At 45.7% G+C, this 19,916-nt stretch overlaps 1 protein-coding gene across 1 annotated transcript in view; it reads right to left on the reverse strand.

Moving 5' to 3' along the window:
• Positions 1-708: 708 nt before the first annotated feature.
• FBXW8 (F-box and WD repeat domain containing 8) overlaps positions 709-19,916 on the reverse strand; it is a 121,088-nt gene continuing 101,880 nt past the window's right edge. Inside the window, exons 9-11 of the mRNA XM_055322967.1 lie at positions 6,498-6,671; positions 4,138-4,248; positions 709-3,606 (exon numbers count right to left, since the gene is read on the reverse strand). Coding sequence (XP_055178942.1) covers positions 3,474-3,606; positions 4,138-4,248; positions 6,498-6,671 — 418 coding nt within the window. The 3' untranslated portion in view covers positions 709-3,473. The remainder of the gene's footprint in view (positions 3,607-4,137; positions 4,249-6,497; positions 6,672-19,916) is intronic.

Here is a 19,916-nt window from a genome sequence, read left to right on the forward strand (position 1 = left end):
ACGGACCGGCCCCTAATGGCAGGCCACCAGACGGTTTTAATGAGAAGGCTGTGCCCTCACAGGGGGAAGCCATCTCCCTCCGTGCGGGGCAGAGTCCGTCTGCAGTAAGCTGGTGTTCGTCGTTTACCGCCTAAACGTGGGGCCTCTGATTCCGAGGTGGGGTGCCGGGGTAGCACTTCACCGCGGGGGCTACCAAATTTCCCTTTCAGAACAGACCAAAATTCTACTCTCGGGGGTGCCATCAGCCAGGTGCGATTTCTCCCTCCAGGGGACAGTGATGCCATCCCCAGAGTGTCGCTTAAACACATTGTTGGCTGGGCAGTGGCAGCACCAAGGCAGACCCATGGCTTGGCTTGAAAGGCACGATCGTGGCAGAGCTGAGATTCTCGGCGGGAGGGAGTGGGGGCTGCAGTCCCCTTCGAGAATCTGATGAAAGCTAGCCTGACTTCTTCCAGAAAATGCTCTTATGTACAATTTCTCATCCAATTTTGTGGGTTTCTTGGATCCTGGGCTAGGAACCCCTGGAACCGGTGGTTCTACTCAACAATGCCCTGTAAAACAAGGTTGCCCTGCCAGCTAAGTGCTCCAGGGGTGGGGGCAGGTACCATGGTAGGCGGGGGGGGGGGGGGGGGGGGGGGGGGGGGGAGGGAAGGGACAGGGGACTGTCACAGGACACTTGGCCAGGGCGGCAAGTAATTGAGCAAGAAACAGATTTAAAAAATTTATTATTTGAACTGACATTTTATAAAGTATAAGCAAAAGGCAGACGACGTTTTAAGATACAAGAGCTCTGGTGTTGGGCCCTCTGGCTCCCCCAGTGGCATAGGAGTTTCTTATCCCTATGGGGGAGCTGGAGGGAGAAGAGTCTGGGCAACGGAAGAGCTGCAGAAAGAAAAGGAAATGATACATCTGCTCACAACTCCAAACTTGCAAAGAGGCTCCCTCAAACTAGCCAGCAGGGATTAAGGTAAGGTGGGAAGAACGGAAGGGGGTGGCCGTGGGCTAAAGGTGTTTTCTAAACTGCTGGGTAAATGTTGATTTATAGAGGAAGAACCCTGCGCTCCTTTCCCCATCTTCCAGGACGCAGACTTTGCAGCAGAAAACACTGCCTGAGATTTCAATCTGGATCTGATAAGCCCTCCTTCACAAAACCAGGCAATTTTCCCTAATGGGAGACGGTCTAAACAGTTTGGGGAGGTAAGAAAACCTCTATAATCGTGACATTTTACACTGGGCTAGTTGCTGGCAGCGAATGACAATCGTTTAAAACGATTTTTAGTTTGGTAAAATTTTCTGGGTCTTCAATTACCTTTAATGGCCGGAAAGCGTGAACGTGTCTGTAAAATGAGCAGTGAAATCAAACTGGAAGGGCCTGCTTCATAAAAGAAAAATGTTTTACTTAGTGGTCTGGTTGCATTAAGGCTGCGAGAGATGAAAACCTTACAGAGCGAGGTCACGAGGAGGTCAGAGTCCCACATGACAACAGGAGTAAATAAAATACTTCATCTGCTAACTGCAGACGAGCTTCATCTGTGAAGTAATTTGGTTGAAAGGAAGCAGAAGACTGGTCCTGACAAAGCTGCCTGCCAGGGAAGGGGGCGCTGCTCGGGGGCTTCAGTGATGAGCCCCAGTTGCAGCCCTTTCTCTGGTTCCACTGTCCTGTTGAGTTGCATGTGGGTTTTTAATGAACATCTTGAGCGATCTGAAGACTTCTGCGGACTTCACACCATCTCCTACTTCCACATACTCGTGTACAGCAGGAAAGCTTCGTTTCTCTCTCAGATTAGTGTAGGCACCCTGAAAATCTCATGCCCATTATTACTCCTTTTTCTGTTTCTCACAGCCCCTTGTGCCTTTTTTATTATTATTTATTTAGCATCAAGAGTTGTGTATTTTAGGGGCCACCTGGGTGACTCAGTGGGGTGGGCATCCTGCTCTTGATCTTGGGGTCGTGGGATCGAGTCCTGTGTTGGGCCCCGTGCTCAGGGGGAAGTTTGCTTAGGACTCTCCCCCTCCCTTCCCCACACTGTCTGAAAAATGGTCTATTTTGGCTTTTTGAAAAAAGCTGGTCCAGTGTAAAATGGGTCAAGTGTGGGGTTTTGGCATTATGATTAACTTTACGATTTGTTGGTTTTCTGTTCCATCAAGTTTTTAGTTAATTCCTTCCTCTGGAGTCACCGTGTGAGGCGACAGCTATCCATTTATCTTCAGCCTGTTTTTCAAGCCATCCTCTCTGTCCACTCTGGCCTCACCCTGGGATTTTGATATTCGGTGCTTTCATGGTCACCCTGATCCGGGGGGTGGGAGTGGCGTTCACATTTTCCATTTTTGTTTTTCACTTTATCTAATTTTATTGTATTAGGGGGTCACTGAACTTGGCTGGATGTACCCTTGTGCAATCTGAGATTGTCCTTGTGGTCTTCAGACAGCCATTTACTGTGCATGGTCTATGGATATTTAAAAAAGGTGTAAAACATTGATCTGTTGGATCATGCTTGTAAATTCTATTAAGTAAATGCTCTGATCCTTCCTTTTTAAATTTTTTTTAATGATTATATCTGTTGGATCACCCACTAGGAACATGGACTTTATCTTTGTAGTTCTATCAATTTGGGCTTTAATATTTTGAAGGAATATTAGGTGGCCACTGCTCAGAAGAGTCTAAATCAAGAGGAATGCAACGAATCCTTTGGAAATGGAAGCTACTTCTCACACTGAAGAGCTCCTTGATGCTGCCCTGCTTTAGCACAGTGGTTCAGGATAAGGGTTTCTCCCCCAGCTCTTGCTCTTCTGTCCTATGTGGAGGAGGGCTGTTTATGCAACAAATAGGTAGAAAAAATCTACTTTGTATCACATGTTGTGGACACAACAGTAAACAGTCCTTAATGCAATAAGTGTACAAATATATAATTACAGATTATGGTAAAAACTATGAGGAGACAGTGCTGCTATCCTAGGTTTCCACTGGGTGGTGGTATCAAAGACCACCCAGAATGAACAGGTGATCTCTGATCCGGGGGAGGTTGGGGCCCTGTAAGCTCAGAGACCACAGCCCCAGGCCCCCTGAAGACTGGAGCAGGACGAGCAGGGCCCTGCACTGTAGTGTACTGACAGTGTGGGGAGGAGAGAGGGTCCCAGCTGGGGCAGGCAGCAGGTGCAGGGTGGAGGTGGAAGGAGGGATAGTGGGAGGCACCAGTGGGTGGTACTCAGAGCTACAGCGAGGAGGAGTACAGTACCCAGGGAGAGAAAACAGAGTAAGAGGACACAAGCCCTGACAAACTCTAGCTCTCCACAGGCAGTAATAGCAGAAAGTTTAAGAACCGGTGGGGTCAGACAAGTGCACCCTGGGATTGCTTTCTTCCCCAGGTGTTAAAAACCTGGTGCAGAGCTCCTTGGTCGTGGTAAAATCCATCAGCTCTGGTTCCACCCACTCTTCTCCGTGCTCCCAAGGAGGCTGTCCCCTAACGGTGGCCCTAGGGAAAGGCGAGCGCAAGGTCATAGTTGTAGCCTGCCACGGAGTCACCGGGCACTCGGCAGACGGGCAGCGCACTCTGGAAGGCCAGCCGGTCCACTGCAAACTCGTAGGCGTGGATCAGCCCTCGGTGTCTAGGGGAAGCACAGGGACAGCAAGGGGGTCAGTCTGGTGCTGCTGGCCCGCACCCCAGGGCAGGTCTGTGCGTTCACCTGAGATATGATGCACTTCCTATATCACACAGATCCCTCGGGCCCCTACAGGGGTCAGACACTCAGAATCTCTGGAATCGACATGAGTCTGATGAGGCCAGCTGGGGTGGGGGGTCCATGTCAGGGAAGGCCAGGCCAGCAGACTATAAAACATACTTGCATGGGGTCTCTGGGAGTGGGGGAAACCAAGTCACCCTGCAGACTGAGCATAAGGACTGGGCTTATGCCACTGTTGCTGGGCATCTAGCCACAGCAGTTTGGGTGCTCAGCCCCCCTGGGCATCCCCACCCCATGTGCTGCTACCCACACAGCCACATAAGCTCACAATCTGTATGAAAATGGCTGTGCCTGAGAAGACCCTGTGGAGACAAGGTGGCTTGGAGGGATTCCAGAATGAAATCAAACTAAGATGACCTGCTCTGCACTCCTGCAGCCCCAGCCCAGCCCGCTGACCTCCGGTGAGTGGTGAAGTTGTCCAGGTCAGTGTTGCGCACGACCCTCTCGTAGGGCACGTTGGCTGTGATGAGGCTGTGGCTGTTGAAGGACAGGTGACGAACGGGGTGCCTGGAACATGACAAGAGAGAGGTATAGGAATGGGAAACCCCCCAAATGGGGCACATCCTCCTAGAGGTTTAGAGTAGAAGGGACTCTAGAACCCTCTGCCAAGCTTCTCATTAACAGAGGACAAACCAGGGCCTGCAGAGGGGCAGGGTCTTGCCTGAGGTCTACACTCTGGGCTGTCCTGTCAACAAATCTGGGTGCCCCCTGCTTGACTACCCTGCACCATGATACGTTCTGGACGTAGAGGAGGTTAGCCATGTGTGGTAGAGAACAGCCCCACTGCTGGCCAGCCTTGGACAAGTTCCGCAAGCTGGGCCACCCCGCTGCGGGGAATGGGGCTGATCCGTAAAGGCTCTTCCTCCTAAGGAGGTACAGGCTGTCTGCATGTGCTTTTGTGCTGCCAGATTTTGCAACAATGGCTTGAAATCCATGTAACAAAGCCTTTGCTTCATTCTGAAAACTTTCATCCAGTGCCTCATATGGTCCTAGCATCAGCCAGGAGACACAGGATATAAAAGATGTCCTCATGCAAGCAGGAGCCTCCATTAGAGGATTCCTAACTAGCTCAGATGCATTCCCACAAAGGGGAAACAATGTTTCTAGAGTATGAGAAAGATCACAAGCCCCCAGGATGGGACAGAGGATTCCACACTGGGCCACAGGCCTCTGAGGAAGGCAGAGACAAGAGAAAAATCTGTGCTGGTGGAGCAGGGGCTGCTCCTGAGATCCCCCACAAAGCAGGGGGAGGCTTCATGGCTGAAACAGAACATTCTCTTGAAAGTATCGAAGGTTCAGGGGCATCAGAGGCTGGCCTGGTCAGTCCAGGATTCAGGACACCAGCTAGAAGAGAGTATGGCTGGAAGATTTTGCTAGGGGCCCAGTAAGGTGGGAGGAACGGGGGAGTTTGATGGAAGAGGCTCTCAGGTATAGCAGGGCTTGATCAGAAGCTCAAGAGAACCCAGACCAGCTGTGTGCACTGGCAGGTGAGGACCTGGTGAGCACAGAAGCTCTGGATGGGAGACTGAAGTGAGGCCCACTCCTATCCTGGTGGAAATGGGGATCTTGCCAGGGACAAGCAAGTAACCAGAGTTGAGGACCAGTGGTATGTCTACAAATGAGCTAGGAAGACAAGTGCTGGGACGGTAAAATTCTGGGGAAGACCCTACTGACCCAGGCTTCATCCAAATGATGCACTGGAGGGACCTACTGGAGTGCCGGCCTAGTGAAGTAGATGGAGCTACTGCTGGCAAGAGGAGAAGGGATGGTGGCCCTGGAGGCTGGAGCCGCCTAGAAGGGGAGATTGATCAGCTCCTTAAGCCAATCAAAGGGGGCTCTTGAAAGCAATAAAAGGGCCTCTCTACTGGCAGGTATATCTGGGATGCCACCATGGAGGAGCTTTGGTTGCCTTTTGGCACCACCTGGTGGCAAGTCCATGCATCACCACAGAGAGCAGAAAACGGGATTACACACCTGTTTGCTGAGTAAGGCAGGGCTGGACAGTCAGGCAGTGTAGACAGGACCCAGGGCTCAAGTCTGGTAAAAGCTGCTGAAGGGAATGAGCACTAGCTCCCACTGCTCTCTAAGCAGCAGCCAATTCCTCTTTTAAAACCTTGCCTCCTTTTGTACCTGACCTGGACTGCACTGCCTTCACCATGACTTGCAATTTGTATTTGCAGGTCTTGGCATCTATGTATTTCTTCTTATGCTCAGATTCCACTTCCCAGGTTCGGTCTCTGGGAAAGAAGGCTTTCCTCCTCACCTTGCCCCAGGAGCAGAGGCTTCCACGGGAGGCATGGAGGGTGGGGTGAGGTAGAGACAGAGCCCTCGCCCCAGGCAAGATGGCCTCAAGTCAGTTCCAGGAGACAGGCCTCCTTAATATGATGGGCCTACGTCTGTGAGGCCGCCCGCCCAAAGCATGGGATCATGAAGTTGAAACAAAGCCTGAATACTTTCAGCCCTATGGTGCCCTTCTAAAAAGCGGAAAATAAGCAGATGTCAGGGTCACGCCCGTTGGAGGCTCTGATGTGGGGCACGTAGCCGGGGCATCCCTATAGGTCTTGTCTACCTGAGCTGGGTAGGAGTCATGGTAGCATGAACACCGAGAGGAGCTGCCTCTCCAGTAACCAGGGTTCCTGGCCTGAGAATCGGAACCACCGCAGCCTGCCCCGGGGCTGCGTGGAGGGGACAGGGTGGCCATGCATGTGGGCGCGGAGAGCTGGCTCAGGTGGCCGGTACCATTAGCGCTCAGTTACCTGGAGTGCACTTCCCACAGCTTCTGGCTCATGCGATAATCCCACACCGAGACCAGGCCTTCCTCGCCTCCGCTGACTATCTTCCAGTCGTCCATCTGCACCGCAGACACTCCCAGTTGGTGGGCAGAGAGTGACAGGGCGATTTTGTCAGTGCGGAGGTCATGGATCCTCACCCTAGAAGGCCCAAAATGAGCACAGAGTGGAATGGGATGCGAGTTAAAGCCCAAAATGATACATTAGTCTTCAATTGTGCGGATCTATGTACAAAGATCTTGTCAAAACAGAACCTAAGAAAACCCCTTGGGTTGCAAACATCTAAATACTGACAGAGAAGTTTTACCCCCTTCTACACTTTTGCAGGAGACTAAGCTGCACGAGGCCTGAGCAAGCTGACCGTGCCTGCAACGGTCAGGTCAGAATGATTTAAAAGCCCCTGGAATGAGAAACTTAAGACGAATCCATTAGCTGACGTGTCATACTCTTTCTCTGCTCGACAGGACACATGCCTGTCCTGAGCACAAGTCCACCCAGAGGGATAAGAGTCGGGGCTGGTGTTGGCCTGTGCAGGCTGGCCCAGGGGCCTGGGGTGAGTTCAGCAGCCAGCATAGTTGTGGGCAGCGTCAGACTCAATTAGGGGCAAAAGGTAAACCAGCCACACTTGTCTGCAACCCAGACCCTAATTTTCCGGTTGGGAAATTAGCTCTTTTCTGCTATTTAACTCGAGACTTGGTAAGTTCATCACTCTCTTGTTGAAATTTGGAAAGGAATGTGTCCCTACTTGATGACGGAGAAGAGAATCATGATAAAAATATGTGGACACTTGGCTGTCACTCATCTGAAGTCTCAAAATAATTTCTTGCCTTGTCATAATCTGAATTTAAGAACCCCTTTAAAAACTACTCTTATCTAAGTATATGCTGATTTTCCACATATGGACAAATTAGATAATGAGACAAATTTCTCATCCAGCAGAAACACCAACATAGTTCTGGAAATAAGCCATAAGAGCAAAAATGTGGCAAAATTTCAGTACAGATGAATTCAACAGCCTCTGTACTGCAAGTCAAACATGACAAGACCCTAGCACTTAGCAAGGGGACTGGACAAACCTAATGCTAGCTAACGTGTTCAATGTGGTCCAGACACGTGGTGAGAAAAAACCATCTGAAACACATTCTGTGTCCTAAACTAGTTTCTGAGCGTGCATGCACAGATCTATTTTTTTCTGTTTTCTGTGAGCACTTATTTGAAACAAAAATTCTATACCCAGTGCACCTATCACGTTTAAATACATAATTAAGATTTTTTTGTTTTTGTTTTTAACAGAAAATGACCCCAAATCAGCTACCTGTGGATACTTTCTAAAAGAAAGGGATGTAGCAAAATACTGGCAGAACACACAGGCCATGGGAAGATGCATAAAACACTCAAAGGTCGCACCAGACCTACCGCTCAGGACCTGACATGCTTGCTGAGTCACAAATGTACCCAGGACAAACCCTCCTACTAACAGCGCTGTGAATGGATCACAAAGTAAAACTCAATGTAGGTTACACAGGGAGGGGAACTTCGGAACAAAAAGCTTTATAATGACAAAGGGGACAGTTTAGTAAATGTTTGGTAAAACTACCTGGGGGAAAAAATGGACCTAAATTTTTTTGGTAGTTTTTTTTTTTTTTTAAGTAATTCAGTTTCTTTTTTTTTTTTTTTTTTTAAGATTTTATTTGTTTATTCATGAGAGACATAGAGAGAGGCAGAGACACAGACAGAGGGAGCAGCAGGCTCCATGCAGGGAGCCCGATGCGGGACTCGATCCCGGGACCCTAGGATCACGCCCTGGGCCGAAGGCAGACGCCCAACCGCTGAGCCACCCAGGCGTCCCAGTAATTCAGTTTCTTAAGTCCTATGGTTCATTTTTTTTTTTAAGATTTTATTTATTCATGAGAGAGAGAGAGAGAGGCAGAGACACAGGAAGAAGGAGAAGCAGGCTCCCTGTGGGGAACCCGACGCGGAACTCGATCCCAGGTCTCCAGGATCACACCCTGGGCCAAAAGCAGGAACCAAACCGCTGAGCCACCCAAGGATCCCCCAGTTTCCTGAGTCCTAATCTACTTGGGTTTAAGCTGATTTTCTTAAGTTTGAAAACCTAGATGAAATAACTTTCTAGAAAAATAAGAATTACCCAAATTGACCCCCAAGGATAGAAAAAGTAACAATGAGCAGACAGGGAAAGCTGTGGAGGGAGCAACAGTCCCCACAAACAAGCTAAATGGGCCCACCCTGGAGGGAGGAGCCCCTGGGGCTTTGCAAACCCCTGCACAGCCCAGCAGGGAAGGAGGACAGCTCCCCAGTTCTATATGTGAAGCCAGCATGCTGCCATCCCCAAAACTGACAAGGAGGGCAGAGTATCAAGATCGGTATCAATGCTTAGTCCTGAATAAAATACAGCAGAATCTATTCAGGATGTCTCTTAATATAGTTCCCCAAGTTATGGCATCAAATAAGAAAAACCAAACAGTCCTTTCCATGGATGCTGAAAAGAAATTCGATGAGATATAACATTTATTTCTAATAAAGACTTTAAAAGATAGTGATCTTTTTTTTTTTTTTAAAGATTTATTTATTTATTTATGAAAGAGGCAGAGACACAGGCAGAGGGAGAAGCAGGCTCCATGCTGGGAGCCCGATGCGGGACTCAATCCCGGAACTCCAGGATCACACCCTGGGCCTAAGGCAGGTGGCAAACCGCTGAGCCACCCAGGGATCCCCTACTAATACTTCACATTGTCTTTAAAAATAGATACAATTAGATAAAAAAAAAGAAGTGGACAAATTTATTAGGACAGGTGAAGATAATTCAGTATTAAATGAATACGTCAAAATCAATAGCTATCTTAGATACAAACAACAACGAGTTTTAAAAAATGTACTCAAAGATGGGCAGCCCGGGTGGCTCAGCGGTTTAGCGCCACCTTCAGCCCAGGGCCTGATCCTGGAGACCCAGGATCGAGTCCCACATCGGGCTCCCTGCCTGGAGCTTGCTTCTCCCTCTGCCTGCGTCTCTGCCTCTCTCTCTCTCTCTGTGTCTCTCATGAATAAATAAATAAAACCCTAATAAAAAAAATTAAAAAAAAATGTACTCAAAGAAAAGATCCCGGGATCCCTGGGTGGCGCAGTGGTTTGGCGCCTGCCTTTGGCCCAGGGCACGATCCTGGAGTCCCGGAATCGAGTCCCGCATCAGGCTCCTGGCATGGAGCCTGCTTCTCCCTCTGCCGTGTCTCTGCCTCTCTCTCTCTCTGTGTGACTATCATAAATAAATAAAATTTTTAAAAAAATTATTAAAAAAAGAAAAGATCCCACCTTTAAAAGCAATTAAAGACAAAATACCTTATAACAACTTTCCCATCTTGGAGCTCTACCAGCCACATTGCATCAAAATAAATTCTAGATGGCTCAAAGAGTTAAACAGAATTAACTACAAGAATATTCAGAATAGGGAAGCCCTTCTAAACAAAAAACCCAGAAGTCAAAAAGGAAAATATTGATAACTACATATAAGTGTCTAAATTCTTCCCACATGGAGAAAAAAAATCAAAGGCAAGTGATAAACTGGGGATAATGTTTGCAACAGAGGTAACTGGCTAATTTCTTGTAAAAAAATTCCTTCAAATTGAAAGTAAAGTTTGATAACCTAATATTAAAATAAGAGAAAAGCTAAGGAAAAAAGTTCACAGGAAAATACTAATGGCTTTTAAACATTTGTGAGTTATGTTCACTGGTAATGAGAGAAATTATGAACTAAAACTATAGTTCAATACCACCTGTCACCTATCTACCTGGCAAAGGTCAAGTTTGGTGGTAAACTCCATAAGACCCTCCACACTAGGGAGCCTTGGACATACAGGTACATCCATAACAGTTGATAGGAGCACAATCCCCTCTTTGGAGCATGATCTGGCAATTTCCAACAAACAACAGACTTTACTTTTGATCTAGCAATTCCGCTTCTAGGAATTTAGACTATATATATATATATATATATATATATATACACACACACACACACACACACACAAATACATACACAGACATGCAGGGGCATTAGCCACAGCACTGTTTTCAGTAGCAAAAGATGGGGTTTCTGTCTCAAACTTTAGACTCTCCCACTGAAAATAAATTACTACCATTGGATAAATAACACCATTTAAAGTGCACTGCTGGATTCACAAAGCAAGTGACTGCCCCAGGTCCCAAACTGGAAAGTAGCCTGGAGAACCTAGGGTGAGGTAGGGTGAGGTAAAGTGAGGCTGTGAGCAGGTGCCAAACTCAGGAATCAGTAGGGTTAGATCTCCCCAAAACATGGCAGCAAGATGGTAAGACCCAGGCCCACCCAAAGCGGGGTGGGGAGTGGGAGTAGGAGACGACTCCTTTAAAAACAACCAAGAACAGCCACATAAAACTTCTGTAAATGAAGACATGGCTCCTGAAATTAAATTCAGACTAATATGTGATTAAATGGCAAATCTGAGAGATGACCTAGAATGGAGCACAGATAAACAGAGGAAAAATGTGACCAAGGGATTAAGACATGCAAATGATAAAGGGACAGTTCACCATGTGTCCAAAAGAAGCTCCAGAAGGAGAAAACAGTGTATGGCAAGGAAGCAATATTCAAAGAGAGTTAATGGTTGGTATTTTTCTAGAATTAATGAAAGGCATTGCATACTCACACTGTATGAGCATTAATGCAAAATAAGGATTACATATTTAAGAGCATCATACTGAAGTGAGAAAATGCCAAAGACAAAAGAGGTCTTAAAAGCAACCTGAGGGAAAAAGGGCATTACCTATTGAGGAATGGTTATCAGGGGGCCGGAAATACTAGAAACAACATGTACCATACAGTGCCCCTGCGGAGTCTTTACAGGAGGCAGAGCTGTGCATGCCTGTAGGAGACTATCACCAAGCCACTGCTGCACGTGAGAGCACGGGCCCAGTGGTGTGACAGGTGTGGGGGGTGAAGAATAAATGTGTCTGTGCTGTGTGTGTATAGGCACCCTCTGGAGAACGCTAATAGGCAGTTTCGGCTGAGGAGGACGATTAGGCTGCTCAGGAAGAGAAGTTCCCAGAAGCCTGGCTTCTCTCTATTGTGCTTTTGAATTGTCTTGAATGTGTAGGTTACCTGTTTAAGTAAAGTTGAAAATTTTTAAGATTTTTGCAGGCACCTGCGTGGCACAGTTGGTTGAGCATCTGACTCTTGGTTTCGGCTCAGGTCACGATCTCAGAGTTGTGAGATCCAGCCCTGGGTCAGGCTCTGCACTGGGTGTGGAGCCTGCCTGAGATTCTCTCTTTCCCTCCCTTGTTCCCACCCTTTCTCTGAAAGAAAAAAAAAATAAGAAAATTAAGACTGGGGAAGGACACATTTGAATTGGTAACAGCAGTTACCCTGAGTAAGAGTGGCAGTAGAGGAATTAAGTGTAGACACTGCCATGTTGTTTCAGAAACAGGGGAAGAGGGGCACCAGAGGTCTCCAGAAACAGGGGGAAGAGGGGCACCCAGAGGTCTCCAGAGGTACCGGTCACGCTTTCTTAAGCTGGGCAGGGGTGTGTGTGGTAGATGCAGGCATTCTGTGATTGTTCAAACTGTACACATAGCTTACATACACTTCTAGCTGTATGCTGTGTTTCAAATAAAACTGGATTTTAGAAATATGTAGTCCTAGAACACAGAGGAGAGACTCATTCATTCTTTCTGGCTAGCTCAGGGCACCACCTGGGCGATGCAGCACAATGATGAGCTCTGTTACTATGGCCGGCCATGCGATCCTCCCTCCCCGGGGAGGGGTCTGGGACTACAGATGCAGAGAGAGCAGGGACCAGACTTGGAAAACAAAGGTCTCCCTCTCAGCACTTACAGCCACTTGAGGCATTCTGCATAAGAGAAGTGAGAAAAGGTATAAATGCTGTAAAAGAAGCACTGCCCATAGGCAACAGCTGCACTGCTCGCAAAGCGCAACATGCAAAGGGGTGTTGTGGGGAGGAGGAAGGTTCTAGCCCAAGCACTTTTCAGCACATATTTGGTTAATAAGGGTCTATTTTGCTGTGGTGATTTTCATAAAGAGCTCCTCTGTTGAATATTTATACTCCATAATTTACAGTTTGGCTGTTAGGGAGACAAAGGCAAACACAAATTTGGTCCAGAAGTTCAAAGTTTGCCATCTGTTTTCCTATTGTATTTAGATACCAGCATGGGTGGCTCCAAACAAAATAAACAAATACACCAAAAGATACAGCATTTGTGTATTTTACGTCACTAAGAAAATGAAAATGGGCCAAAAGAGATGTGAACTTCTCCCCAAAGGAAAAAGGGAAAAGTATTTCTAGAATATCTCCTTAGAGAGCCATCACTCTGCTTTCTTGTCAACACACAGAAATAGCACACCCCACAGTGTGCAAAGTCCACACGAGCCATTCCAATCCACATTAAGAACCCGGTGTCAGCCTTGCACATCTGACAGCGTGCGGCATCAACCTGAACCGTGTCCCTTGGCAGAGCTGTAGCCTCAGCGCTCCAGTTAAAGACTCGGTGCTGGGAAACAGGTAGCACAGCAAATGGGCACAAAATCATGCCAGGACAATGAATTCCAGGGACAGAAAGAAGCCAATGGTAGATATTGTGACTTCCTATCTAGTGACTATTTCGTCAACTTTGCCCATTGAAAAGAAATATAATTGGTCCAAAAGCTGTAATTGTATTATGTTTAATATTCATGGTTGGGTTTGGAGGGCTGTTCCAACTCCCTCTCTCCAGCCCCTCTCTAATGAAAATCACACCATAGGAGTCGGCTCTAGCCCGCCAATTAAAATAAAAGACACCAGAACCTTCCAAAGACTCCAGCAGAGGAGCATCCATCTGATGGGCAGGAAAACGTGCTGGAACTGAGAGGGAGGCACGCTCTGGTTGGTCCTGTGCTAAGAGCTTTGAATAACTTATTATAACACTTGCAGATGGAGCAAACACAACATTTACGCCCCACTCACTCTCTCTCTGACAGCAGGCAGCAGCACACCACAACTTTGCATTCGTCAGGGCCAGAAGTAAGCTCTGAGACTCTTTAACTGGGGGTCACCACCCAGGGCCTGCCTCCCATTGGCTTGGATTAAATAGTTCTGTATGATAATAAGGCAAACTGTATTTGATGGCAAAGATGAAGCCTATTCAGACTGGCTTGGCAGTTTCATTTAGAAGAACCTGACCTAAAGCTGTATTTCTATCCAGAAAATAGAGTGAACAAATAAGGAAGCATTAAAATGGAGTCCCCCCCCCTTTTTTTAAAGACCAAATTAATCAAGGAAGCTAGTATTTTTTTTTTTAAGAAATCAATACATGATTCTGTTTTGTCCCACTGAACCTGGGCTATTAGAGAATCTTAAATAGAACCTTATATGCCAAAATCAATAGCTCTCTCTAGAGCACTGATGATGGCCTCTGGTGAAGGATTCATTTTAAACAGCAACTAGAAGAATGTGCAGTTTTAAGCAGAATGACCCAGTTTAATTATCCAACTCTAGGATCTGCTCAGAGCTCTGCGTTTTAAAGCTGTATCTCTGAGGCTTGGGGTTCTTCTATTGCCCATAACGAGCAGTAGAACCCTCAGACCCATCACTCGATCTTTCTGGCCCTGTTTCCTCAGCTGGGCCAGTGCCGGGTGGTCTTCAAGAGCTCTGTGAACATCCTGCGATCCACCTCTAGCAAGCCTGCCTGTGATGCCACCTGTGGGCAATAATGGTGATGTATATAACCCCCGACCACCACCACCACCACCAAAAAAATAAGGCACATGATGCCAAACTGGAAACATGGAAATATTTAGCTTACTTTAACATCCTTTTAGATTTCAAATTTTAATCAGATGAATATACCTAGACTAACCCCTCTATTTTATGGTCAATTGATTTTCAACAATGGTGCTGAACAGTTCAATGGGGCACAGAATAGTCTTTTCAACAGACAGCGCTGGGACAGCTGGACATCCATGCAAAAGAATGAAGTTGCACTCCTGCCTCACAACATACACAAAAATTAACGCTAACTGCATTGGGACCTCAATGTAACAGCCAAAACTAGAAAAATTCTTGGAAGAAAACATAAGAGTAAATCTTTGTGACCCTGGGCTAGGAGAGGGCTTCTTCAGTGTGACACCAACAGCACTAGTGACAGAAAAAAACAGATCAACTGAACTTCATCAAAATTAAAAACTTTTGTGCTTTGGGGGATCCCTGGGTGGCTCAGCGGTTTAGCACCTGCCTTTGGCCCAGGGCATGATCCTGGAGACCCGGGATCGAGTCCCATGTCAGGCTCCCGGCATGGAGCCTGCTTCTCCCTCTGCCTGTGTCTCTGCCTCTCTCTCTATCATGAATAAATAAATAAAAGCTTTAGAAAAAAAAAAAAACTTTTGTGCTTCAAAAGACACCACCAAGAGAATGAAGGGACAACCCACAGATTGGGCAAAAAATACTTACAAATCAGATCTGATAAAGGATTGGTATCTGGAATCTATGAAAGACTCTTACAACTCAATAAATAAAAAGACAAAGAACCTAGCCAAAAAACAGGCCAAGGATCTGAATGGACATTTATCTGACAAGGCCAAAAAGCACATGAAAGGATGTTCAACATCATTAGCCACCAGGAGAATGAAAATCAAAACCACAATGAGCTGCCACTTCATACCCGTTACACTGTAATTAGAGACAAGAGTGAGGACTGGCGAGGACGTAGAGAAATCAGAACCATCGTCCGCTGCCAGTGGGAACATCACATGGCACAACCACTTTCGAAAAGAGTCTGGAAGTTCCTGAAAAGGTTCAATGTTGAGTTAGCATACAAGCCAGCAATTCCACTCCTCAGTATATAGCCAAGAAAACTGAAAACCTATGTCTACACAGAAATTTGTACTTGAATGATACAGTATTCCTAATAGTCAAAAAGTGGAAACAACCTAAATGTTCCATAATGGATGAATGAATAAATATGGTATATTCATACAGCGGCATCCTATTTGGCCAGGGAAGGAATGAAATAGTGATTCATGCTACAATGCAAGTTGCTCTTGGAAACATCATCCCAAGTGGAAGAAGCCAGTCATGAAAGATCCTATTTTATATGATTCCATTTATATAAAATGTCCCAAACAGGTTCCTGAGACAGAAGATAGAACAGTGGTTGTCTAGAGCTAGAGGGGAATGGGGAGTGGGTGCTAGTGGGTGCAGGTTTCCGTTGGGAATGATGGTGATGGCTGCACAACCTTGTGAATGTTACCCTGGATTGTACTATTTCAACTGGCAAATTGTAGGCATGTGAATTTTATCTCAATAAAGCTGCTAAAAATTTAAAAGCTAATCTTGAGATTACAGGGTGAAAAGGCAGTGAGAACTGTTGGTGCAGTGGCTGTTGCCTTGGCAACCCACTCTCACCCTGACAGAGGCCCTTACCACCAGCTCCTACTTTGATTCTCCCTGCAGAACACTGATGAGCTGCTCTGTTCCAGACCCCTGACTTCATGATGGGAATGAGCAGGCCACTGCTGAGGAGCTGGAGAACAGAAAGAATGGGAAGAGGCCTCACCTAACACAGCCCCCAACTGCCAACTACTCATTTATTGAAGAGAAAGTGGGAGTTCTGGTTCTGGCCAAGAAGAATTAAGCCCGTTACTGCCTGCCTCCTGCTGACCACAGCCAAAACCTCTGGATGAGACACAAAAAGCAAATATCTGAGGATTCTGGAGAGTCAACTCAAAATGGTGGGCTGTGGAGAAAGTAGCCACATGGAGAAAGGGGAGCCTCTTCTCTCTTAGTCATGCCCCAAGTATGAGCTCCAAGAGCAGAGCAGTGTGGTGGTGTAGGAGCTCAAACTCTAAAAGAAATGTCACCTTCTGAAGACCAAGGAAAAGGGCTCTTGCAGTCCAAAGAATGTGTGTGTGTGGGGGGGGGGGTGGCTTATGGGGATTTTTCTCCCTCTTTTCTCTGTTGTTTTGCCCCTGAGGCAGTCTCTAGTCATAGCACTGCATGGTGGTAGTGAAGCAGGCAGGTAAAACTGAGAGAAACCCTCTGGAAACCCAAGGGAAAGAAACCCCCTGGAAGCTGGAAAGTATAGGGATGAAGAGAGGAACAAACTGAAGGAAAGCCTGTTATTATTTGTACAAGACCCCACACTATCTCAGGCTCATCTCTGAGCTATGCAGGACAGCTCCAACCCAATTATAGCAAAGGCTCTGAGATCTCAACTAAGATTTAAAATATTGCCACCTCTAGAGGACCTGAATAGACATTGTTTCTGAAGACACAGAGATGGCCAAAAGACACATGAAAGATGCTCAACACCACTAATCAACAGGGAAATGCAAATCAAAACCACAATAAGATAGGACCTCTTACCAGTCAGAATGGCTAGTATCAAAAAGAAGTTAAGTCTTGGTGAGGATACGGAGAAAGCAGGATCCTGTGTATTGTTAGTGGGAACATAAACTGGTACAGCCACTATGGAAAACAGCATTGGGGGGGGTTCCTAAAAAAATTAAAAATTCCACTGGTTATTTACTCAAAGAAAACAAAAACACTAACCTGAAAAGATACACGCACTCCTCTGTTTATGGTGGCATTATTTACAAGAGCAAGATATGGAAGCAATTTAGGTGTCCATCGATAGATGGATGGATAAAGATGTGGTATAAATATACAACGGGATATTCTCAACCATAAAAAATGAAGTCTTCCTATTTACAACACGGATGGACCTAGAAGGTATTATACTGAGAAAAGTAAATAAAAAAGACAAATATCATATGATTTCACAGATGTGGAATCTAAAAAACAAGTGAACAAACAAAAAACAGGAACACCCTATTAATACAGAGAACAAACTAGTGGTTGTCAGAGGAATGGAGGGATGGGAGGATAAGCAAAATTGTGAAGGAGAGTAAGAGAGTACAAAATTCTAGGTGTAAAATAAATAAGTCCCAGAAATGAAAAGTACAGCACAGGGAATACAGTTAAGAATGTTGTGATAATTATATGGTAATAGATGGTAACTATACTTATTCTGGTGATAATGGATAATGGATTATTGGGATCACTATGTTGTATACCTGAACTAATATAATATTGCATGTCAACTATATGTCAATTTAAAAAATAAAAAACCACTACTATCTCAGACTAACTATTGAGTAACATATGTGCGGGATAGGGCCAGAGAAGCATAACAAAACCTTTGAAAATTAAGTCAACACCAGAATCACCACCCACAGAAGGCAAGACAGACCTGCAGTCCGAACCTAACCAGGGTGACTTCCTATTTACGATAAACATTTTTTTTTTTTTAAAGTAGGCTCCATGCTGGAGCCCACATGGGCTTGAACTCATGACCCTGAGATCAAGACCTGAGCTGAGGTCAAGAGTCAGGCACTTAACCGACTGAGCCATCCAGGTCCCCCTAAAACAAAAAACATTCTCCACAAGATTGTACAACAGGATCCAAAGTGTACACAGCATAATATTCCAAATGTCCAGGATACAATCTAAAATTACTCCACATACACACCTCACCCCCCACCTCACAAAAACAAACCCCCCCCCCAAAAAAAAACCCCTGAGGAAAAGGTGACCCTCTCAAGAGAAAAAAAACCCAGATTTGGGGAATCATCAATGACTTTAAAAGTAGCTACTGTAAGTATATTCCAAGAGGTAAAGGTAAAATAGTAAGAAAGAATGATGTTCTGAGCAGAGAACAGATCTACGTGGAAATTTTGAACTCAAAAAATCTGAAATAAAAAATCCACTAGATGGGCTCAGTAGGAGAATGGAGATGACAAAAGAGCCAGTGAACCTGAAGTTCAACTGAAGAGTTATTATGCAATCTGAAGGACAAAAAGTTTAGGGAAGAAAATGAACAGACAGAAAGCATCAATGGCCTGTGGGATAATATGAGAAGGTCTGACTTTGACATCACTGAGTCCCAGAAGGACAGGAGAAAGAGATTAATGCCAAAAAACAAAACAAAACAAAAACTGAAGAAATAATGGCCACAAAGTCCCCAAATTTGGTAGAAGACATAAATGTACAGATTTAAATGGTCATTGAACCCCAAAGAGCTCACTAAAACAACGAAGTGACCTATTTCCTGCAGTCTTTCTCTCGGTAACCTATTCAGGCTTCTCGTAAAAATTATCATTCCTAAGCCATTAATTCATTTTGCGTTAATTGAGCAAATGCATACTTTCATTTAATTGAAAACCCCATTGATAGTAAGAAGCACCATTATTTTGGGTAACATTTAATAATGCTGCCAATGGGGGTCCCTCGGTGGCTCAGTTGGTTGAGCGTCTGCCTTCAGCTCAGTTCATAGTCCCAGAGTCCCAGGATCAGGAACCGCATCAGGCTCTCTGAACAGGAGGGAGTCTGCTTCTCTCTCTGCTCCTCACTGCACTCATGCTCTCTTCTCTTGCTCTTTCAAATAAATACATAGAATCTTAAAAAAAAAAAAAAAGTAAAGATGCTGGCAATTAATTTGAAGATGTCCTTATAGAGGACATGTCTTGATTGCACAGATGTGAAAACACAGAAAAGGGCATCTTAGAATACAAAACCTCATGTTGAGCACTCACTGAGCACTAGACAGTGTAGTGAGGAGAACAGATATAAGCATCCAGTCCTAACGCTGGATACGCACCACTCCTCTGACGTTATTCCTCACTCTTGTTGTTTCAGCAGGAAAGGGCAAAGTGTGCATTCCGAAGTCCGTGATCTACTATGTTAAGACTTGTGCAGAGCCACACCGCTTTTCCTCCCCACTTTACAGCCTTCTCTCCCAGCAAGGGAGACACACAATCCGACAGCGACTATTTCCACCCTCATCATTCTCTTCATCTTTTTTATTTTATTTTATTTATTTATGATAGTCATCAGAGAGAGAGAGAGAGAGAGAGAGAGAGAGAGGCAGAGACATAGGCAGAGGGAGAAGCAGGCTCCATGCAGGGAGCCTGACATGGGATTCGATCCTGGGTCTCCAGGATCGCGCCCTGGGCCAAAGGCAGGTGCTAAACCGCTGCGCCACCCAGGGATCCCCATTCCCTTCATCTTTATCAGACTGTCCTGTTTTTTTCTGGAAAGGTTAGGTGAGCTATTCTTTTCCTTTTTAATTTTAACTTCTCAGACCCCTCCCCCAAAACTTAAAAAATTCCACCCATGTTTGCTGATTTCCTTACATTCATGAAAAATTATATTTGTCTTAACCTGGGACAGTTTTATGTATCTTTAGAGTCCACTTCATTCTCAAGTTATTGACAGAGTACTAAGAGCACTGTAGAAATGAAGTTTAAACAAAAAAAAAAAAAAAAGGAGGGTCCAGGTTTTTAAAACT

The sequence above is a fragment of the Nyctereutes procyonoides genome, unplaced genomic scaffold, assembly GCF_905146905.1.
Source record: "Nyctereutes procyonoides isolate TBG_1078 unplaced genomic scaffold, NYPRO_anot_genome, whole genome shotgun sequence".
In the NCBI taxonomy this organism is placed as follows: domain Eukaryota; kingdom Metazoa; phylum Chordata; class Mammalia; order Carnivora; family Canidae; genus Nyctereutes; species Nyctereutes procyonoides.